Source organism: Scleropages formosus, chromosome 11 (assembly GCF_900964775.1).
Source record: "Scleropages formosus chromosome 11, fSclFor1.1, whole genome shotgun sequence".
Lineage (NCBI taxonomy): Eukaryota > Metazoa > Chordata > Actinopteri > Osteoglossiformes > Osteoglossidae > Scleropages > Scleropages formosus.
Window position 1 is genome coordinate 9,919,191 of NC_041816.1, and position 23,982 is coordinate 9,943,172.

General features: G+C 41.3%; 1 protein-coding gene across 7 annotated transcripts in view; it reads right to left on the minus strand.

The window, feature by feature from the left end:
- Window positions 1-2,122: 2,122 nt before the first annotated feature.
- LOC108926742 (transcription factor 12-like) overlaps window positions 2,123-23,982 on the minus strand; it is an 84,865-nt gene continuing 63,005 nt past the window's right edge. For 2 of the 7 annotated variants that reach the window (XM_018739653.2, XM_018739649.2), the window contains 13 exons: window positions 18,948-19,047; window positions 18,022-18,146; window positions 16,875-17,019; window positions 16,668-16,735; window positions 13,412-13,508; window positions 9,588-9,661; window positions 8,880-8,951; window positions 8,214-8,405; window positions 4,988-5,087; window positions 4,578-4,743; window positions 4,258-4,490; window positions 3,917-4,070; window positions 2,123-3,689 (listed from right to left, as the gene is read on the minus strand). In XM_018739653.2, coding sequence (XP_018595169.1) covers window positions 3,928-4,070; window positions 4,258-4,490; window positions 4,578-4,743; window positions 4,988-5,087; window positions 8,214-8,405; window positions 8,880-8,951; window positions 9,588-9,661; window positions 13,412-13,508; window positions 16,668-16,735; window positions 16,875-17,019; window positions 18,022-18,146; window positions 18,948-19,047 — 1,515 coding nt within the window. In that variant the 3' untranslated portion in view covers window positions 2,123-3,689; window positions 3,917-3,927. Of the gene's footprint in view, window positions 3,690-3,916; window positions 4,071-4,257; window positions 4,491-4,577; window positions 4,744-4,987; window positions 5,088-8,213; window positions 8,406-8,879; window positions 8,952-9,587; window positions 9,662-13,411; window positions 13,509-16,667; window positions 16,736-16,874; window positions 17,020-18,021; window positions 18,147-18,947; window positions 19,048-23,474; window positions 23,635-23,982 lie in introns of those variants that run through there. The other 5 variants (XM_018739654.2, XM_018739651.2, XM_018739655.2 and 2 more) reach the window with 5 other exon arrangements.

Here is a 23,982-nt window from a genome sequence, read left to right on the forward strand (position 1 = left end):
ACTTACATTATAATGGAACTAGACAATTATTGCAGTACAAATTCAAGCTTTCTGAAGAGCTTGATAGAATACTTTATTTCTTCCTCTCAAAATTGCCACTCATTTTCAAACTCTAGCATTGTAGGCCTGGATTCACTTTTGTGCATCTCCTGTACTCCCCCAATATACCCATTAACTGCTGAAAGTCCTTTAAAAAATTTTTTTTTTTAAAAAAAAAAAGGTAAATGGATATTTTTTCCTGTCATGAGTACAGCTCTGGATTTATCTAGCTCACAGACAATGAAGTACAATGAATACTACTCATCTTAGGAGACTTAGCTGCCACTTTTGAGATGCTATGTGGACACTGAAAGCTATGAAGGGTAAAAACAGTTCACTGTCTGTAAATATGCTTCCTTCTACGAGATTCCATAGCAGTGACTATAAATACCTATGATTAATATCAGTTCTTGCCTTCATGCTAGAAGAAACACATTGCATCTGTTGATCAAATGGTCACAGATGTGTCACTGGAGATGACGTGAAGAACCCACTGTAAAGATAAGACTGCAACTTGAAAACAGTATGCTGCTATCACACTTTATTAAAAATAGAAACATGTCATCTTCCATAGTACTTTTTATGATACAGACTAAAGTGGTCCACCAATATAAATTTTAAAAAGTTAATTCGGGATCTTCCATTACATAAATTGCACCCTTGTGGAGAACTTATGGTTTGGCCAAAATTTGCTTCAGCAGAGTCCATGGGGAAGAAAAAAATATCCTAACAGGATTGTTAGCTTCAAAAGCACATTTCAGCATTGGCAGAATACAACATGGTACAAGAAATGGAATGCACCCATGAACACAGTGTAAATATGCAAAAGGGGCTGAGGGGGCGGAAATCACATTGTGACAAAATGGGCACAAAGAAAATAAAGGGGGAAAAAAGAACAACACATGTTAAGACAAAGAAATGCTCATACAATTTTGTTAAAAAAAAAAAAAAAAAAAAAAAAAAAAACATGGCACATTTATTGCTACATAAATGTTATATACATATTTTTCTGTTACAGGCACAGAAAAATTTCAACTTCTTGTGGCTGACTTTTTGATGTGCATCAACGATACCTTGATTTTTGACACAGGTAAAAGTGTTATCAACCAACGGTGGAGACTTGTGACCTAGGTTAGACGCACACCATCTGGACCATTGAGCTTGTACAATACCCCATACAAACTAGACTGTAACTACAATCCTACTATGCTTTTAGGTTGCTATTTGTAAATTTTTGATAATAATGGATAGGTTATGGTAAATAACCCTATACCTTTACTACATAATATAGTAAAATAAAGTAAGAAACTTTTTTTTACTGAAAACTTTCGATTTCAAAAATCTAGAAAGAGTAATATTTAGAATTCAAGAAACTTTCTTACAAGATTATTGTATAAAAGACTAACTACAATAAAAATAAGCCAAATGTTTTTTTTTTTTTAATTTTTTTTTTTTTTTAATTTTCAAGAAGGAAAGCTTGTGTGTATGTCAGACTAACTTATCCAATAAAACAAAAACAGAATTAAGAGGGGAAAAAAAAAAAAAGGAAATGAAAGAAGTGACAGGGCAGGCAGTGGAGTGGAACCTTCCAGAGACATTTCAAAGCTCAGAATACTGAAGTGTAAAACAAGGCCACATATAAAATCAGGGAAAATATATCATTACTTCCCAGAGTGTGTCTGCATGGGACAGAGGCCTAAACAATATCTTGAAAAATAAGTGTTTTGTTCATGTTACCTTGATTACTTTGGATGAGGCAGCCTTTGTCTAAGTGAGCAAAAATGGAAGACAGCAAATATAGACAAACTTCATTGAAAGTAAAGTGAAAGTTGAGAACAGACAAAGAGCCAAATAAACAAAGGATACACATGCACGCACACATTATAAAACCAACCACTCTTTACCCTCAAAGAAAATCAAAAAAATTGTTCAGTGCTGCTTTTGTTCAATTTTTCACTGTCTGTTCAAGTGGGCAGCTAATTCTCTGGTTCCAATGCCCCACACCAGGGAAGGAGGTGGCATTATATGCACAGGTTACCCATTCCTCACTTTAACTGTATTAAGTACTTTACTCTTTGGAAGAAATAAGAAAAAAAAAAAAAAAAAAAGCCATCCATAACTTAAAATTCCCCTCTGCTTATTCACACTGGTCAACATAAGCTTTACTAATGAAGCCTAAAAATAATTTGCAGATGATTACAAATAAAAGTGATAACTTGTATTTAGAATAATGTACTTTTGCATGTTTTACACTTGTTGACAGGAAAAAAAAATTATGCAGTAACACTTTCATTCAGGCCAGATGATGTTATGGTCATCGTTTTGATTATAATTCCTCTCAAAAGAAACCTCTGATACCACAGCAAAATAACATAACATACGTACTTCAGAAAATAAGTTTAAAAACAATGACTACAGCCAGTCATGTAACCAGAAACAAAAAAGTACACATATAAAACAAACTGCAATATCAGAAATGCCTTTTTTTACACTGAACACTATATGGCAAAAAATAAAAAAGGTAGAGAGGCTCCTTTACATCAATTAAGACAGTAATACAAAGGTAGGGAATGCGAAACTGTTTGCTCTCTCAAGGTTTCTCTCTGTAATGAAGCTGCTGCAAGAGGCACCTAGGGTTGCTCTCTAAGAGAAAAGGCCTGGGAGTGTATGGTTGGATGTGCTACGCTGCCAAAACAAACTTTCCATGGGTAAAATCTGAAATGCAACAAAACATTGTTAAATGGCAATACTAGGACAAAGTAGGGGCTTTTACTCCCAAAGAAGCAATTCTGAAGGGTTACGTATGACATTCCAGACTGCAGATAATCTTTTCAGTTGATCACATAGCAGAACTACAGTTTGCCATTCCTCAGACACTTCAGTCACAGAGATCCCAGGCTTGGACAGTCCTAACTGCTGCTTCTGCACTCCACAGCATTGGCCTTTTGCTCTTCATTCTGACTCAGAACACAAAGCACAAACAAAACCAGACAGACAAAAATTCATTATATTTGGTTATTTGCTGTCATCTGTGGAATGAATTTAATTATTTACTTAAAAAAGCTTTGTTTTCCTGAACTAGCAAAAGCAATAAGCATTCCTTTCTGTTCATTCTAGATGCATTCAGACTGGGATGAAGAAATTTGCATGTGGCTCTGTGAGTGAGACCAGGGCTCTGGCAAACTGGAGTTTAACTGAAGCACTATTAGCCTCTAAAAGTAATGTGTTAACGTTCCCTTTAGACAGACTGTTTTTAAGTTCAGTAACACAATAAATAACAAAAAACAGAAACAAAAATCAAACAAATGTGGTTACAATGCATTTGTCAATTCATTCAGGCACAGGTCCACTCCTACACACGGAGTGGAGAAGACGGCCTCAATCTCCGATTGTTCAGATGCAACACACTTGTCAAGAGTGATATGTGTTGAATTTTCTTTTAAACTTGTGGGCAGAAATTCGCTGATCAACACAAGGGAAATTGTCATAGGGACCTGGATGCCAGTTTTATTCAATCTCAGGATTGCTTTTGCTGGATTTTTGCTTCAAGTGGTTTGTCTTCTCAAATTTTTGTCACAGATCGTGAGTCCTCTCTGTCCTCAGGAAGCAAGGTCACCCATTCTTTATCAAACGGATTTAGATGGTTTCATCTAGGTAAGAAAAAAGTTTTGTTCACATAAATGCGTTAAATTCCTAATGATCAAACTGTAAATTCACACAACTGATTAGACTGTAAATCACACATTCTTACCCACAATACCCACTACTTAAGACATATCAAATTCTAAATCAGCTCAACTTTTAGACCAACAGTATATTATATTCCTTAAGTGGTAATTTTAAGAGGGTGACCTGAGATAAGGATGCACCACAATACCTGTGGGCTGCTCACAGGTGGCCCATGGGATTGGCTGTGTCAGCCAGGCCAGGATGGACTGCTGAATGTGCCTGCTGGGGGTCCACCGACACTGCTGACACCTTCTCCTCCTCCCTCCTTTTAAGACAGGCTGCTTTGGGGTTTAGGTTCCGTTCTGTAAGATGATCAGAAATAAACATTCATCACTAGCCATCATGAAAAAATAAGCCAAACCCAGCTAGGTTCAAACTTCAACCCAACCATCACCTTTTCCTCTCCTTTCACTCCCACTGGTGAAATGTATACTCTGAGAAGCAACTGGCCCAGTCTAAGATGCCTGTGCGCCGAGCTGATGGACTCACCTCGGACCTGCTGCTCCAGGCTCAATATTACAGCGACAGCCTGGTGCAAGATGAGCAGCTTGGTCTGCGGCTTCTCACTCTTGAGGTGCAGCTGGCACATCCGGCCAAGCTCCTTAAAGGCTTCATTGATGTCTCGTACCCGCAGCCGCTCCCGGGCGTTGTTGGCCATCCTGCGCTCACGCTCTCGCTCTGCTTTCTGCTCCGGGTTTAGGTCCTCGTCTTCATTGATGCTGCTTCAGGGCGGGCAGAACGGGACAGGCATCAGTCTGCAGCCAAGGCACAAGATCACAGAGAGCGCTCTAGTGAAAATGCAGCTCTACCTCGTTCGAGTTCCTCCTCTGGGAGTCTTGACATCCCTCTTGTCGCTTTCATCATCGGACTTAACGTCATCAGAAGAGTGATTCTCAAGCAGGTCATCCTTCTCCTGGCTCTCCACCTTCAGCTCCAGGGCACCTGCTACTTGACTAGGCAAACCAGCGGCAAGACCTACAGCATAGAACACCACATTAACCCATTAAAGAACAGTCAGTGACTGTGTCAGTGACCTTCCTGACAAACACCTTTATTTCCACTTTTATCTCTAATACTGTAATATTATAATTATATAAAACAAACCCCTGTAAATGTCACTGCCAATATTCCTATATATTTGTGAAACACTTCTGCTTGGTCCCATGTACATACAGTGCTTCAGAGCACTAAGCCAAAAAAGATCATGCCAGAGACCGACCTCTGAGACCATCTCCCTGGTGGTTGAGTTCTGTGCTCGGAGTGGGCCCAGAACTGGACAGTCCTGTATGGCTGGAAGATTCATCACGATGAGCTCCAGTCTGAGGGATGATGGGAAATCACGAGAGTGATGACACAGTGGGAAAAATCCCAGCAATAATGATAAAAAGTAACATGTTATTGATTTCACTGCAGGGAAATACAAAGCTGAAGGTTTCTTCCACCAAACTCTATTTCTTTATGCAAAAGTTGTATTTATACCATTGAAGCAAAGATGATCAAAATGAAAACATTAAACAGAGGAAACTATGTCAACGTGATCTCCAGCTCCAAACATCAAATTTAAAACAAATAAGATGAGCCAACTGCACGTAATGGACCTCCTGGAGGACAGTGTTAGAAGACTTATAAATGATGGATATGTTCATCTTATTCAGTGCGCTGCACAAACACTTGGGGGTGCTTAAGTGCCACGGTGCATCAAGCTGCTCGTAGGCAGTTTCTTACACACCCAGGGCAACCAAGAGGTGGTAGTGCTTAGGCTGCACTCACTTATCCAGCACACCAATACTCCAGGGTGTCAGTGAATCACTGTCTGTCTCACCAAGGAAAGTTGTTTAATAAAAAAATACATATTGTAACTTTTAAATACGCTTTATATAGACATATGTACAATAAAAAAAAGACTATTACATAAATAACTTCTGAAGTAAGTTAGTTACATGTGGATTTAACACACCCTGCATACTGCTTTATCATGCTCAATTTTCTGGTAGAAATACTTTTATGCCGCCAGTCATTTTCAACATTATGCGAACATACAATTAGTCGTTATTCTGATTTCATCCTTTAATTCTGCCCTTTTCTAAACACAACTACAACACAACTTCCCTTACAAAAGGAGAGGAAAAAAACTCGCAGTGCCATGTCACTCCACAGTGGGGTTTATCATATGTCCTTCAGCGATCTCGTTTCATTTTTGGGAACACATGGAAGTTTGAAAAGAGAGACGGTTGCTAAAGGCCCGTTCCTTTCTGCAAAGGAATTTGACTGCAAGTCACTGTTGGCCTCTTAACCTCAGCGACCCTCCCATCCCCCACCTGCCTTCAACACACTAATCTCTTCTGCAGTCTCAACAGGTGTCCAAACAAGTGTCTTTGTGTCGAGAGGAGGAGTAGGAGGAGCGTGCAGTCTGGGGGCAAGAGAAGGGTACATCAGGGTGACGCTCTGGATAGCTAGGAATGAACACACTGCCATTTTAGTAGCTGAAATTCATTAACATACAGCTGAGGACCTACACAGTTACAATACTGGGTGGAGACTGTGGCTTCATTTCCAAAGTCACCAGAAACTGTTTCAAAGGCAGGGAATAAAAACAGCTTCAGTGAAATGAAAAGCTCAGGCTGAGGAGCTCACAGAATCACAGAGGCATCTGTCTGAACACAGCCTCAATTCCCACAGGCCATGTGGCCACCGCCAAGCTCTGTGCTCATTCAGCCGCCACCTCCCCTGTACGGCTGCCCAGGCATAACCAGTGCAGCATCCCTTCAGGACAACTTCTCCGCCACCAAATGTCTGCAAGAAACCCTTGCCAATAACTTTTCTGACTACAGAAATTAAAGTAAGCCTAAACGGTTTATGTACAACTCACTCCTGAAAACAGTAAGAATGGGCAATAATTAATAAGTATAAATTAAATAAAAATAAAAGGAATGACTCCTCTCTGCTATTAGAGTTCACACAACACAATTTTTTAAGAAAAGGGGATAACAATTTAACATGCAGGTAATGTCTTCGTACCATCACACTGACGTCACTTGGTACAAAAATGCGTTAAACAGGTATTCTGATTGATGAAAATGAGAATAAGTACGAGTATATGACCTTCCTAGACTCTTCACTGGTCCTAAAAAATAAAGCACATCTGTAATGAATATAAACAGCTCTGGTCTTGTGTGCTGCTTGACCAGAAAACGAACCCACTGCGGGTAAAATGACCAGACCCAAGTTTTCAGACACATAATTACATTTACATCACAGGCAAGCCTGGGCCTCACTCTGCAGGACCTGCTGCCTGAATTTTCAGCTTTCATGATGAAGACGTTTAAACACCCGTGCATAAAGGTCTCCGTGAGACCAGCAGGTGTCCATACCAGCCCCCCTTGTTCCCAGCCAACTTCTGAGAGGATCAATTTTACTGTCAAATCGCATTTAATCCAAAGAGATCTAAATCTAGCTCCTCTCCCATCCTAGCCTGGCCTTCTCTCCATGACTGATTTCCACATTTCAGGAAAAAGAAAAAAGATGGGCTGAATTATTTCATAACGCTGAGGGATTAATCTAAAAATTGCTCCCTAAGTTGCTACTTCCACTACAGCTGTGCAAAAACCCTCTTTCTCTTGGAGAGAAACAGGGCTGAAATGGAGGAGTGTAAACACAATGCATAGTGCATCCAACGTTGTGTTCCGCTACAGCCAGCATTGAAAACCCCTCAGGGTTTTTGCACAGCACACCAGTGTTTTCCAGACCCCAGTGAATGAAACTTTAGCCGTGCAGCCTGCTTTTCCCATTTGCTCTGTATATTCTACTTCTGCTTTGAGGAGAAAATGCTCTCTGCCAGCCGTGACACATGTGGAAAATATGCAAGTATGAGCTGAACTGTTCTTCATAGAGGAGACTGTTTCTCCACATGGCTATGGCTCCATTTTACTAGCGACAGATTTTATTTTCCTACAAAGCACATACAGACACACACCCACAAAAGAACAAAATTACCCATCAAGTACACACCAATGTACTTTTTTTTTTTTTTCTTTTTTAAAAAAAAAGCTTGGTAGAAAACTACATGGTCAAGATTTTTAAATGACTTGGTATTGTTACTCCTAATTTTTTTCCTTAGTTGTCACCATTACCACAGCATCTGATGCATTTTAACAATTGGTTACTTTTACTGGAGCAGTTCAGAGTACTATAGCAGTAAAACGGAGAGGGACTGAGACCAGTAGCCTGCAAATCTATGTCCTTACCTCCCACTTCTGATGCAGATCACACTTGCTATTTTGTGTTTTGTATTGAATATTTTCGATATATAGTTGCATATACAGTACATGTAAATAACCTGAATATACAAAAAATATTTCAAATGTACGTTTGGAGCCAAGAAAACTGTTACAATAGACCCAACAGAAACATTTTTCTATAACACTCTGAATAAGAGGGGTAGTCACCATAGCAGGTGTCCGACTTGGCACGAGCGCAGACGCAGGATAGTTTGCGCCGATGGCAGCCATGGACCCACTATGCGCTTGTCCAAGAAGGCCCTGGATGTCACTAGGCAGGCTGGAAGTTGAGCCTACGGCATGGTTCCGTAGCACATGGATGGCATCATCTAACCGGTCCAAACGATCTTCCATTCGAGACTGGAGGTGGGAGGGGATTTGGGGCAGATTAGCATGAGCAAGTCAAAAGGATGAAAAAACATTTAGTTTTGAAGATGATGATTACAATTGACAAAAATGGAAGTAAAAATAAAAACAGAAACCCATGAAAAGACTTCAAGGCACACAAAAATATTGACGAGCAAACACTTAACACTTTTCATCCCGAAAAAAACAAAGAAAAAAAAAACACCTGACCTCACACACATTTTTAGTACACAAGAATTACCTGTTTAAAAAAAAAGTCATGTGGAGCACTATGACTACAGTCACTATAGAACCATTGACTTATAAGTGCTTAATGCTTATTAGTAAGCTGAAATAGAAAAATAAAATAAAATTCTTCACCCAAGTGGTAAATTGTGATCAGGCAAATTTGTGAAAATGGAAAAAGAAAAGATATGGGAATGTGTAAAAGCAGGCATGAGTGAAGGATCATCTGAAAGCCAGCAGTACCTCGCAGACATCCTTTAAGAAAGACATTGCATCTTGGAGATGCTCATGAAGCTGCTGATGGACTCGGTTTTTCTGTCAGAAGTGGGACAGGAGCAGGACAGGAGGATACAAGCACACATTTAGATTACCGAGAAAGGAAACAAGGAAAGCCAAGAGGTACACCAGCGCTGACATGTTAGTCCTGTTAAAACAACCCAGGAAGCCCAACTGCTTTTCATACCGCCAGCACGATTCATTCCTCTTAATATTGGTGAGGGCACAATAAATAGAAATTAAAGTGCAACTCCCACGGGCAAAGCCAGCATGTAAATATTTATCCTCACACACAATAGTGGGAAGGCATGCTGAACAAGTGGGGAAAATGGGGTGTGTGTGAATGAGGAGTGATCTCCAGCACAGGGACTTCTCATCCCCAGCAATCCCAGGAATCTGGGAGCTGAAGCTGGTGGGTGAGACAGGGGGTGGGGTGGAGAGAACAGCAGCTGTCTCCACAAGGCCAGGCAAGAGGACCAGGGACTAAAGGAACAGATGGTGGAGACACACCCAGAGGGCCAGGTATTGTTCCGTCTATGTAACGCTATCCTGCCATGCACCCCCGTTGTGCCCTCCATTAACCCAATCCACTCTTGTGGCTGTCCATTAAAAAGTGCTCAGGAATGTGGTGTGGAGACGGGGTGTTTGGCTCACAGAGAAACAGAGCAGTCTTACCAGGGGGTGCAAAGAGTTCTCGAAACCTGGGGATGAGGGGGTCTGGCCAGCAGCGCGGGGCCACTGACTGGATCCTGCAGAGAGAACAATTCCCTTTACAATTCAGGTGGCTTCCTTCCACAAGCAAATCATTGGCCTAATCCAGTCAGCCTTTTGTGGGAAACCAGAAACAGAACCACATCAATTAACAAGATAATGAGAAAGAACGCGAGTGCAACAATGTGGGCGCAAGTACGGGGTTCGGGCTCGGTTTGCCAACTTTCTTTGAGGAGCTCCATGAGTGGGCACTTCCCCACTAGCGCATCTGACTCACGTCTGGATGAATCAACATGGGCTGGACATAAACATCCCCACAAACAATTGTACACAGCACAAAACGCAGCACATAACCCGAGTTTTGTACACCAGTTTCAAAACAATATTCAAGTAATAATAGAACTAATGAGCTGCAGATGAACCTCAAGATATTTCTCACTATTAATAAATTCTCTATCAAACTTTTCACTTACTGGGTATGTCTCACTCACGAATCAAAACTGTGGACAGTGATGACCCGTCTCAAATATGGAGTACTGGATCTTCCAATATGTCACACCTCATCTCTTCTGAATTAAGCAAAAATAGAAGTATGCACATCTGGAAGTCACACTGAAAATTTTGATGTCAAAGGTTTCCTCAGTGGGGAACGAAGTGGGATTACTGCCAAATATAGCTGTATTGCTCCAACTGGAAAAACACAACAGGAAACAATGCATCACACAGAGGCTATGGTGTATATAAAAAGTGTGCTCAAGTGTGTCTGCTGCAGCCCGACGATTCATAAACGTTCTGCTTATTTACACAAAGCCGTGTCTGTGGGCCAGTTCTGGTTCCCAGTCCCCATCAGGGCCACCCGCCCTCCATTTCTATTCCATTGGAGTGATGCCAGTTCCTCCTTGCAATTACTGTAATCTACAAACACGAACTTTGTTTAGGTTGTGGGGTTTTTATTTGGAGTGGTTTCAAGGTTGTTAACAAGTAGTTTCACAGCCCCACTCCGTTTCAGACAAAGTTCCTCTGAAGTACATGGAGATGGACTTGGAAGGTCTTTGCAGGGCCACTTCTATTCTTTGCTACCAGAGTACAAGTAGAACCCACATCTGACAAAATTTTTCTCCACCACAACATAAAAAAAGGCCTTTAATTAAAAATCTATTAAAAAATAATTTTAGGATTGGGTATGGAGAGTTTACACTGTACTGTATCAAGTTTTTCATTGGATGAATAGCAATCTTTAATACCTACTCGCTTACTGGGTTACTGGTTGAAAAATAAATCTGGATTTCTGGTAAAGATTTGAAACTGGAGTTTCTTTAAACACTTGGCAATGGTAAAGAGTAATTATGACTGTATTAGGGACCCAGCCCCAATGAACAGATGAATGCTTTTAAGATTAATCTTTGAATCATGCCAAATTTTGCAAAATATTATAAATATGGCTCAGTATTCATTTGCAAACAAAGGATACAAGGATTTAAAAAAATCATAATATTACGTCAAATTTTAATCGTTGGCATGAAAAACAAAGTAAATGGGTGCCTTTAACGATGACTCAGTTTCCCTTTAGTCCAAATAAAGCCACATGTATAAGCTTATTTAGATTTATTTGTAGTTACTTTTGTAGCACAAAGAATTTTTGGTTTTCTATTCTGACCTGCAAAGGTAGGATCTTTTTTGTTCTTTATATGAAGAAAAAGTATTCCAGACTGGATATGGACTTTTCAAAGGAAAGCAATGTTAAAGTTTTTTTTATCCCCTACCCAAAGGGGTGGCTCAGACTGAGCAAGTGTAGAGGTACAGAGACAGGGAACGCTACTCCTCTCACACAAGCTTCTTTATTACCCAGTTTGGCCTGGAAACAGCACAGCTCAGCAACACTGTCATGGCTCATTCCTCCTTTCTTCCCACAACTGTGTTCTCAGTGTAGCATTAATAGTCACATGACCATAGTAGGGTCACATGACCATCAATACAAGAATACTGGTGTGTGTGTGTGTGTGTGTGTGTGTGTGTGTGTTGGCTACAGAGAGAAAGACAGAGGTACGGAGAATGAGAAAATGAATATTGGACAAGGGATAATTGACCACCACTGTGCAAGTTTTTCAGTTGGGGGCATCAGGCAGTTCAGTCAATATGCTCCCCTAACAAGGCTTTTGCTGAACCTGAAAACATTCTCGACCATCTTAGAAGCATCTGCAACTAAAGTGGTGCTCAGTCCTCGTAGAGCCTCTGCTAGGCTTGACCACAGTTATGCAACATAGAAACACATCTTAAAAGGTGCTTTAAATAAGCAGTTGCTTGCTGTATTCATTTACTGTGTCCATATTCCCCTGAATACCCATTGCAGTCAAGCTATAACATCTAATGCCAACCAAGACAGCCAAAAATACTGTGGCGGGAGGCTCCCACACTGTCAGGTCTAAACCCTAAGAATGTCCACTGGCTAACACAAGCTGTGCATTACTCTCTGCCACATCTCCATCAAGAGGATCTGTACTAAAATCATTCAATGCAGCAATGCCATTGGATCCCACAAAAATAGTCAACAGTAACATTATGTACTTTTAATTTTTGGGAAAGCAGATACGTGATCCATTATTAAAGAGCTGGGTTTGTGTTTTATTAACCCAGTTGATGCATTTGTGCAGGGCATGTTAAAATGTTAGGTTTGGATACAAAGTTTCTTACAGTTACGTACCCATTTATACAGCAGGGTACTCTTACTGGTGCAATTCAGGATAAGTGTCTTAATGTGCACTACGACAAGAGGGTAGATTCGAAACGGGGACAATCCGGTCTGAAAGTATTAGCTCTAACTACCATGCAGTTACATTACTAAATAAAATAGGTAAAAATTTGTATATGAAAAAAATAAGCATGAACAGAAATACTGTAATTCAGACGTGTGGTGCAGGCTTGTGCAATGTTGTACTGTGTGCTGAAAGAATGGACAACCATTTCCTCCATAAAATCACTAACATATGGAAGTTGAGATAACCCCCATGCTCATCTCCATCGGCAGAGCGTCATGCCAACAACCCCCACCCTGACTTGGACTCTCAGTGGAGACGGGGCAACAGCTGAAGAGAGAGCTACACATGTCGCAGCAGTTGTCACCACCACATCACCTTATGTAGAGAATCAACTCAAAGGCTTACAAAGACAACATGATGGGTTTTCACTACAGACTTTACAGACCACAAGTAATTTCAACACTCAACAGAGTGATAATGTGTTTCTATGCTGCCTTCTCACTCACTCTGCCAGGGTTTGCTGATTGCCAATTTAGTGCAGCTGACCACGTAAATATGCAGATAACCTGCCTGGGTTGTGACACAGGTCAAAGGTAGAAGGCTAACAAGTACAAGCATGGTGCAAAAGGACCATTAAAGTCAACATGCTGAACACAGAAATAAAGTACAACCAGTACTTTGATCATTATTTCATCGGTAACAGACTGCTATTTCTCACATTAATGAAAAGTAGGGAGATTGAGTATGTCACTATCACCATCTAAAACACAATATTTATATTAAGTATATGTGAAATGTATACAGGTGTATTTAATACTTAGGAATGGAAAGGTTTAATATTGGTACAGAGAGACACAGTATATTTATACAAAAGCTGCTACTTTAAGATCTCTCCAACCAAGTCTTTCAGCTGGGTACAGCAGATAACCTGCAAGGAATCTCTGCACCCCCACTTGCTCCCTGGCCCTGGCAAACACTTCAACAAGTGTCTACCTGCCCGTCTATGAGGGGCACAAGCGCTCACCCCTGTACCTGTTGTGCCCACTGTTCCAGCGAGGGGAGATGGCGAGCCCACAGGTGTGGAGGGGTTAGATGGGAAACTGCTACTGGTGTGGTCAGGTGAATAAATCTGAAATGAAGAGGAAAAAGAGGGAGATGGAAGACAAAGAAAGAAAGCCATCAGTCATACAGTGCATGAGGCCCATAAAGAGCAACTTGTCACTTCTCGATGCCTTTAATAGTTGCCACTATCGCCCTTCAGCTGGCTTGTAGTCAAAATTGGCTCATCAATTCTAGCCTCTTTGCTTCGGAAGAGCCTGCAAAGACGCCCACGGCATACAGATGGGACATCTCAAATGCAGGGAAGTGCCTCCCTACAAGGGCTTCAGAATCCATGTCACAAAAACTCATTGTTACCTAGTCACATGGCCTCTATCCCTCCTAGTCACCACTGCTTTTTTTAAACATTAAGAGTGCTTTTGAAATCACAGAGCTTGTTTTTCCTCCCACCCATGTTTCTCCAGCAATACCATGCCAGCACCAAGAAGTAATTTTTTTGTCAAATGAAACAGCAGAATTGAAAACATAGTAAATAATATTATCACTTCAGTAAAACTGGGAACATACTGCTGATTACAAAACTCCTCTGTTGTCATCATGGTATGAAAACCAGTTTTAATCTGCAATTAAAACATGGTGCAAAAATTAAATTATTTAGTTGTAGATAAGGGTGGCACAGCGGGTTCAACCAGTGTCCGCTGTGTGGCAGGTCTGGGGTTCGAGCCCTGCTTGGGGTGCTTTGCTGTGGATTGGCGTCCTATCCTGGGTGTGTCCCCTTCGGCCTTGTGCTCCGTGTTGCTGGGTTAGGCTCTGGCTCACCGCGACCCCACTCGGGACAAGTGGTTGTAGACATTGGTTGGTTGGTTGGGTTTGTTGTAGATGAAGAAAGACGGGTGTTTGTCCAACTACGCTCTGTGGTGCTGCTGTTGGAACATCCACTAAACTAATAATGATTCTGAAGGGCCCCTTCTCAATTTATCACTCCAACTACCATTGATGTGCTTCTTCCAAGCTAAGACAATCTGAAGTCCAATAAAACCACAGGCTACATAGGTTGGTGCTGATGACAGACCAACAGCTAGCTGTGCAGGACACAGAATGAAACCTGCCTTGTCCGTCACCCTCCACATCCCAGAGTGAGGTGCCCTGGAGTGCTTCACGCTTTTACAGTGAGAAAACACCAGGCATCAGAGTTGTTGCCTGGAACTCAAGAGGCATTCCGTTAAAGCTGCCCAGTCTGACAGGCGTACTGATAAAAGCTCTCCTGATTCTACATTTGATAAAAGGGGGATTTTGCCACACAATGGACGACATCTTATGGAAACCAGGGCATTACACTCTGATCCACCTAATTAACTGTAGGACAAATAGCACAGTGAATGGACTTTTCACTCAGCTAAGGCAACAGGTGACACAGGAGGGACAGGAACGACTCACAGAAAAACAAAGCAGATTGCCTACTTGAGTTTCAAAAACAGAAACATAGTTATTACTCATAATCTTAATTGATCCTGGAATTCTGTGCATCAGTCGACCACGGAAAATGCTGCAGAGAACCTAATGACTGGAGACTGCTGTTACGCAATGTCCAGATTCTGAAATGCTTATTTGAAAATGTTAACTGTAACACTTTGAAATTCAGCTGGACATATAGCATGGGTTCAGCTGGTCTCTTTCCATGTCCTCAGCTGTATTCAAACTGCAACACCACTCATTTCAAGGCAAACAGAGAGGCTCCGCCCCTCATTGGTAACGCTCCGGCAAGCAACAGGGGGCCAATAAGCAGAGCTCATTGAAAAGGGAAGCTCACAAAAGCTACACAAAAGGCAGCCTGCGGAGGCGAACCGCAGCGCTCGTAAATCCCATTCCCCACCCCCCAACAACACCCTCCCCCCGCCTTCCCCAACCCACCGTGTCCATGTCACAGCAGCTTTGTCATGCTAATGGTATTGAGTCTGAGAATACAAAAAGACTTAATTTGTGATTACCATGGCTCCCCTCTCCTCCTTTTAACGTGTGTGCCAGTGTGCACACTCTTGCCTGTTCCTTATTAGATTTGCTCTCTATCTTTTTTCTCCATTGTGAAAAAAGGAAAGCCATTAACAGTTTTTTTTCTATCCAAAGTGAAATGCTTGTTGCTGTACACTGTATTTGAGTCTTAAGAGGTGAAAAAATTTAAGACTTAATCACAAGAAACAGTACCAAATGACACGGTGTACTCTCCCCGTTTGATGTATTACAGAAACTGGACCAAAGTCTGCTTCATTCTGAAACCATGTGAAACCACAAAAACTTCTCCGAACAATATCTTGGACCAATAATATCAGAGGAACTGCTGTCACCCGGTTGGTGGAAAAGGTGAAAAATTTCTTGTTTTCTAACAAGATGAATCAGTCAATAAAAATTTAGGCAGAAATTATAATTTTGTGAATTTTTTTCCAGAAATTTCATCTTTACTCAGACTACAGTTATTCAGACTTTAAATTTAATCACACAGTGTTGGGTTCAGCAGTTAATAGCAGCCTTAACAAAGGTCAGCACCTCTGAAGTCGGAAGCAGGGCATTATTCCACTGTGCGCCTCCGTTTCTAGTAAGCACTATCCAGAGCTTAAACTGCTTTATCCCAGGAAATGTGTAGCCTGCTGTTTCTGTTAAAAAGATTGAATGCCTTTTTAGTCACACTGAGGCACTCAACAAAAGGGCAAAATAACCTCCCATTAATTTTTTTTGACATTAAACAGTTTTGAGAGATCAGCTTATCAGCAATAAAGGATCTGTGTTACAGAATCAAATGCACAAAATGCAGTCTGTTTCACCAGAACACTGTACATTGACACTTCTGGTTCTTCTATTCTCAAACACTGAACCTATGCATTTACCATCTACCAAGAGTCTGTATCACTCTGGTCTTCTAACCTTCCAGAAATGGTGGATGTTAGTCTGTACTGATTCACAGAAAAGAAAGTAAAGCAATACATCAACAGCTGTGCCTGCATAGAACACCTATAAAGAGATTCATCTGGTTTTCTAGAGCAAGCACAAGACAGTCAAAATCCTGCTGGTCTAGTAAACAACTGTGAACCACCGCAGCCATCTCTCATTTTGTCCAGACACCTGCATGGTTTCTCTATCAAACCGGTGACATAAAATATTGTGAAGAAAGTAACTGCTGAAAGGTGACAGAAATGACTGTGGATAACAGTAAAGAACTGAAGACAGTGGTACTTACAGAGGCTAGGGCTTTGCCCAGAGCATCTCCAGTCTGTGAACTTCCAGTGGCATTCCCACGGTTCCCTGCTGCAAGAAATTATTACAGCAAAAATTTCTGTGAATATTTTTGTGCTACTGCTACTACATCTTCAAAGAAGAAGTTGTGATCTTGTCAAGTGTGTGTTCAGCACAGGCTTGTGTCCTGCTGGTCAGTGCTGCATCCTACCCATGACACTCTCAGCACCATTGGGAGGAGAACTGTGTGACACGGTGACATAGGGCGAAGTGCTGGTGCTGCTGCGGTGGAAGCTGGACATGGGAGGAAGACTGGCGCTCACGTCTGTTGGGGAAACCGAGTGTGGAGGGTAGTTCTACAGAAGAGAGAGCCAAGGATTAAAATCACATCACATGTATATTGGCAATTATTTCAGGAAGGTGTGTTAAATACAAGTAACTGACGTAGAATTTAACAATATGCTCAAAAAAGGACAGAGCTGGACGGCAAAGATGCAGTGTGTCAGAAAAGCCTTGTTTTGAATGGCCTGTCTCTGTAGGGGGGCTTAGTGACAAGTATGTGGGCAAAGGAGCCAACAGCTCTATGTCTGGGTTGAGCAGTTCCGCTGACAGAGCAGCTGCAGCTGCCATTCCCCAGAGCCCCTCTCCAGCCAAAAGCACTAGGGCAGATGAGACACTGATACACACAGGAGGCCTGGCTGTAGCTCGTGTAGATAATAACCAGACATGGTTGTGAGAAGGAGAAAGGGAAAGGACAAAGTGCACATGTGATAAAGGTCTACGATATTCCCAGAAGTTTTGCCTCAAGGAAAACAGGGATAGCAATCTGCACTGGTGATACATTTAAACTGGAGTATGTTAAAACACACAGACACAAATATACAGACAGAAGTTAATTCATGCAAACAGACACCAAAGCAGATTAAGGAAGAAGTACACCTGTATGGGGTTGTTTAACAAACACAGACTGAGAAAGCTGAACCAATCTGTTTCCCAACTGTAGGGTAAGTAAGATAAGCAAGCACTGTAAGTAAAGTAAGTGCTATGAAGTTGAATTTGACTCATGGTGACCAGTTTGTTTTCTTCTTCCAAACAATTTTCAATTGTGAACATGGGGACAACATACAAACTCTGCAGTCCTTGAGCCAGAATGGAATCTACAGTTGAACGTGCAGCTCAGATACTCTCCGGCACCAGCGTTACCTGCTGTGTCACTGTGACACACACTCAACAATCTAAAAAAAAACTTCCATTAATAACAGCAACAGCTACTTGATTAGTACAGATAACCAGATCTGGGGTAAACTGACCATGCACTCAAGCTCACAGCAGGTGAAAAACACTAGTTGCAAACTTACCAGTCGCTCATGTGAGTGCAAATTGCCATAGTTTCCTGACTGTGAGCCCCCAAGCATTCCACCATAGCCAGGCTGGCTGATCCCGTTAGATGAGTTCCAAGGGTCAGGGGAATTGTGAGACCCGTCTGAAATACAGAAATACATATATTTAGAATTTCAAGTACACTTCAAAGCAGAAATGTGTCATGAACTGTTGAGAAAAGGTTTTGGCAGAGAATACTTGGTCTGTAAGTCTCATTTAGGAAATAAATAAAAAAATAAATAAATAAAAAAAAAACAGAAAGTGATTCCTAGGTACCACACAGACCTGTACTACAGTCCAGGGTTAGAGTAGATGCTATTCTCTGTGGAACCCAGGCGCAGAACTCAAATGCTTGATGCATCCCCAAAGCAGCTGAAACAACACTAAAGTCTCAGCCCAGGGAAAGGGTTAGGTCTGAGACAGTGCAAAAGGGCTCTGTTTCCATGGAGACTTGTTCAAATACCATCACAACTGAACTCTGTCTGAAACGTTATTTCTTTTATATAGTACATATATGTAAATGTAAATTAAAATTGCTTAATATTCAACACTGCACAAAATAATTATTAGAACTATGCAGATATTATTTTTGGACTCGCTGACAAGTGTAACAGTGTTAACTGTTCACCTCCTCTCTAGCTAATGAACCTTATGTTGGGAGTCTGAGCTCTAGAATTTGAGATGGATCACCCTATACAGAGATCACCATGGGAAACAGAGAGCACAGAGAATAGTCAGACTTCAGCACCAGTTTCACAAACTGATGGTGGAGGATAGTTGGACAGCCATGGCCTCTTTGGTGCCTCAAGGATTTACAAGGAAGAAAGAATGGTGTAAAGGACTGACAACAGAGTCTCTTCTTCATACCAGATGATGTCTGATGAACAGATTTTCTCTCACTCACCAAAGAAAGTGCTTCCAAACATACTGCTGGGAGGTTTGGGAGATGGGAACGTTGGAGAGTCTCTGTTGAAATCATCCGAATTTGGAGATGGTGCATAAACCTGATGGAAAGATATACAATTTTGGCAAACATGCAAAATTATGAGATAATTTACAGCATTTCTGCAAATGAGGGCAAATATTTATATAACTAAATAGTGTTTTTAATGTTTACTACATGTTTAAAAATTAATTTATTCTGAAAGCAACTGAAGTCTCAGTAAGGGAACACACACACAGAAAACAACGCTGAAAGGAAAACAAGTGTATGCACCAGAGGGCTCATTCTGAACAGAAAGATGACAACTTAGCTGTCTGCCACTGGGTCAGAATTTAAAACAATGCACAAACCTTGGATCAAAGGAAAACTAGAAAATAGAGAAACACATAAACAGCTGCATCGAAAATCTCATTTTGCTAGGCTTTTTCCATAGAGAATCTTGTCAACCGGAAGTCATGCTCCGCAAAAAAGTGAATGAAGTTGTGGTTCACAAACTTTGGTACAGACTACAGTCATGAAGGCAGGGCTACAGCTTCAACAGCAAAGTCCTGTACAAAGCACTCTCCTTTTAAATTCATTCACACAATGGACCATGAGCAAGCTGAGTATGGCTGCACTGAAGCTTCTGGGGGATGTGTGGAAGTAACAACAAATGATGCAACAAAGACTACAGATACCATAGTCTGTGGGCACTAACAATTACTTTATTATTTATAAATAATTTATTTATTCACCTATTCAAAAACAACAAATTTGGGCAATACAGTAACACCACTAGAAAATATCTTCAAAGTTAGAGGTTCAGACTGTTCTGGATTTCAGTTTCTTTCTGAATGTTCCAGGCACATACTGGAATATTACAATAACTCGTATCTGTGAATTAAGCACGGAGCAAAGTGAACGAAGAACAGACCATAAAGAAAGAAAGCAGAAGCACAAAGAGCCTGTGGTGCTTTAAGTGAAACGAAACAGAAATGCGACTGTGATGCTTGCACGCGCGTGGACGTCAGGCCGAGTGGGGCGGATCAAAGGGCCCTGTGCTGGAGCACCAGTGCGCTGGGCCGCGACTTCACTCGCTCCAGATGGAGGCGGGACAGCCTCCCTGCACCACAGAGGGAGCTGCTCTCTCTCTCTCTCTTGCTTTGGGATCAGGGTGTAGCACAAATTAAAGCCAGAGCCCTCCTTTCGCTCCCGCTGTAATGACCTAATTTTTTGTCCTCACATGTGTGTGGGATGGACACACAGTACCACCCATTTCAGCTGCGTAACACGAGCCACTTGCAGTAAATGATGTTCTTCCAATGGCCTTGGGAAAATAAACTGAATAAACAAACCGAGAGTTTTACACAGACCAGGAAACTGTACTCAGGGTTTTTTTTTATTATTATTATTATTTCTAAACCAAACCATATGAACACACCTGCAATAACATTTTTTCTTCCGTTCGCTCCATTAACAAGCATTTACTGAACCAGTCCTGCATAAGCTCAAATGGTATACAATGTCAGAGCACTCATGATGAGTCTAAAGTTATCCGCAGCCATCATATCTGCGGCACTATAACAACACAGAAGCACGCACATGTATACATCTGCCTAGCATGTTATGCACCTGCCCTCTGTCTTAAGGCTTTGATGTGGTCATGGAAATAAACATGCGTGTTGGGATGTGTGGGTACCTGAGCTGGTGGGCTGTAAGCCTTGGTCAGCACAGATAATCAGCTGAGGGTATGACTCACATGACGATGGAAAAGAAAACTCCCATGGCAAGCGGGGGCAGTCCCCAGGCAGTAGTCCCCAAGCAGCAGCCCCAGCTTTGCCCTGCTCCAAGGCTAAATGGGCAGCATATGGCAGTGGATAAAGCTAATTGTCCTGCTTAGCCTGGGCTGACCAGCAGAGCCATTAATGAAGGCGCCTCAACACCAGGCACCCCTGAGATGGGGGAGGGGGTGGTTAAGGTGGGGCCCCATGCGCCGCCTCATGAGTCACATCATCTCAAACCTTTTCTAAACCCAAGAAATACATATTCTGCTTTCAGTCTGCAATATAGAAAATTTGAAATTCACCATAATTTCAATTTCATTTTTTAAATATCTTTAAACTCAAAGGAGCAATCTGATTTACCTACCATATGAAACAATGTATATACTATAAAAATAATAAACAGGGATTTTCAATGTCATTCCTCCCTGTCACCCCAACAGCAACTTACCCACACCACTACCAAACTGGATAATGAACAAACAAAGCTAGAGAAAACAAACAAGGTTGTAATATAGTACCTCTTTACTTGTCTGAAAATGGCTCAGAGTTCAACAGTACATGAAAATTTAAGGAAATAGTTTAAAAACAATGCGCTGCAAGTGACAGCCACCTCTCTCTCTCTCTCTCTCTCTCTCTCCCTATGTATATATATATATATATATATGTATAATATATATATAAAATAAATGTTAAAAAACAGCTGCACCCTAGCAGTCCATCACACTGAAACTGTATCTTTACCAAATTAGACATGCAGCACATCCAGACCTGGAGCCTGGATCTTTAAACAATAAATCACTTTAATAAGGTGATACCAGTGTCTTCAGGCACAAGACAAAAAAAAAATCTAGCTATGTTCTACATTTAATGCAAAGATATCAACTTGTGTATTTAAACTTTACACACAAAATTTATATTTCAAACAAATATAACCATTTGGATATGAAACAGATTGCAGTGATGTAATCATAGAGCTTTTTTCTACTTAGCACAAGAATAATGTAAACTTTTTCATCTTACACAATAATTACAAGAAAAACCTTTATTTAATGAATCACTAACTGGAGACAAAATAAAGCAGTTAAACCATAAAACTCCAGAAGTTGGAAATATCAGAACCATGTACTACAGACTGTAAAACTGTAGGCAAAAGCACAGCAACCAAAGATGAAAGTGGCACCTGCATTTTGACCACTGCTTATAAACTTCCCTCTGAATATTGAAAAAAGAACCCAACATAACTATTTATGGTGTATTTACCAACTACCCCGGGTCACATGGTTTGACTCAGACCAGTTCTGTCCACATGCTACCAATTTTCTTCCGTCTTCCTGTCTGTGATACATGCCTGGAAATACTTAATATAAAAAGATCAAAGCAGTCCTTTTGTAGTGCATGAACAAAGAGAACTGTCACAAAGCAGTACAAGAAAGGATAGAACAGGCTTGTGTGAAGTCATTCCGCCATTAAAACACACTCACACTGGACATCAGGTACAGCTTTAAGCTGATGTTTAAGCGATGCAACCAAAATTAGACTGACTCAATATCCATCCACATTTAATATCATATTAAAAATTATTCATTAATTCCACAAATTTATGCAAGAAAAACAAACTGATTTCCTACCTAACCCTTTCAACCTCCCCCACCCCCAAATTCTTTTTTTCCGTAACCACACCCCACATCAGGCAAGATGTCATTTCACAGACACACTAAATAAAAGGTTTATCTCCATTAGCTTACAGCTCCATTCCCTCTCCCATCACTTTAAGCATAGGACCAGTGTGGGCGCTGTCCCCATTTCACTCCATGACACATTACAGGTTCTACACCTGGCCTCTCCACACCTGTGGCTCATTGCCGTTTCTTCATGACAACCAGAAAGGCTGCTTATGGACACACTGCACACACAGTCTCATACACAGGCGCACATGCACAAAGACCTAGAGGCACACACACAACAGTAACTGAATGAAGTTTTCAGAAGACAGTATCAAAGAGAGTGTTACTAAGATGAGGAGAAGCGGTACTGGGCTGCACGTGGAGTCAAGAATGTTGATTAAAAGCAGATGGAATAAGAGCAATGTTTGTGTCTGAACCCAGCCTGCTAAGAGGAAAGTCTAACCTGAGCAGGCAGCCTCATTCCCATAATCATTTCCAGACTCATGCTTGTTATTATTTCAATTTAGCCTCAGTGCTAACAAACCAGCCAACCAAAACAAAATCAAAGCTACGAAAACTATTTTTTCTCTATTCCACTGATTGACGAAGTCTAAAAATGGTGGGGGGGGGGGGGGAACTGTGGTAAACTTATTTAAATTCATGAGATCAACTTCTCCAAATCAATGGATCTTGTCAGCAATGTAACTTTTCAGAGTCAAATGACAAGTCTGTACTGAAGGGCTGTCAATTTTTGTTTAGTTTCACTTATCAAACAATGTTGCCTTCAATCAACTTGACACAGGGTTGCAGAAAGCCTTCTTCGGTAAGGGTACAAGAGGAGAAATGTCATAGCCAATGAAGAGCAAATAAAAACAAAAGAAAACATCACAGAGTGGAAACCAAAACATGAGAATACAGCTAAACCTGTAATCTGCTGCTGGACTTGAGATGGAGGCGTGTGAGACTCCTGACACAAGCGCACACTCCATTTCCACAACTGAAACTCACGCAGAAACATCCACATGCAGACCGGCACTTTACAAAAAGAAAAATCCACTCACTGATTTCCCGTTGTAGTAATACATCAGAGAGTTGCCGCCCATCCCAGGCACAGGGTAGGCACAGTACATGGTGGCTTCAGCAACTGCAGTGACAACTTCAGCAGGTTCAGGGCAACAAACACAAACAGCCCTGCTCCCAAGACACACATCCAACTCGTTCAAAAAGACTAATTCCTTTAGTCCTGGCCCTGCACACATGGATCTACTCAGAGGGAACTTATGCAAATCAGGTCTGAACCATTCCACACAGCAGTTGGGGGGGGGTGGCGGTTCGAAGGAGGGATTTATCTGTCAGATCCCCCCCCTTCCTAAGCCTCATAAGTGCTGATGCACACAGGAATAGGAGGAGAGCAAAGAGAGACACAGGGAGGGAAAAAGCACAAAACATACAGCTGGATTTACCGTAAAGCGGAAAAATGCTGATTTTCTGGTAGAAGTCTTGAAGAGATAGAGCTAAAATTATCCGAATTAATGAGCAAGCTATTATTTATTTGCTTTTTATTAAAAC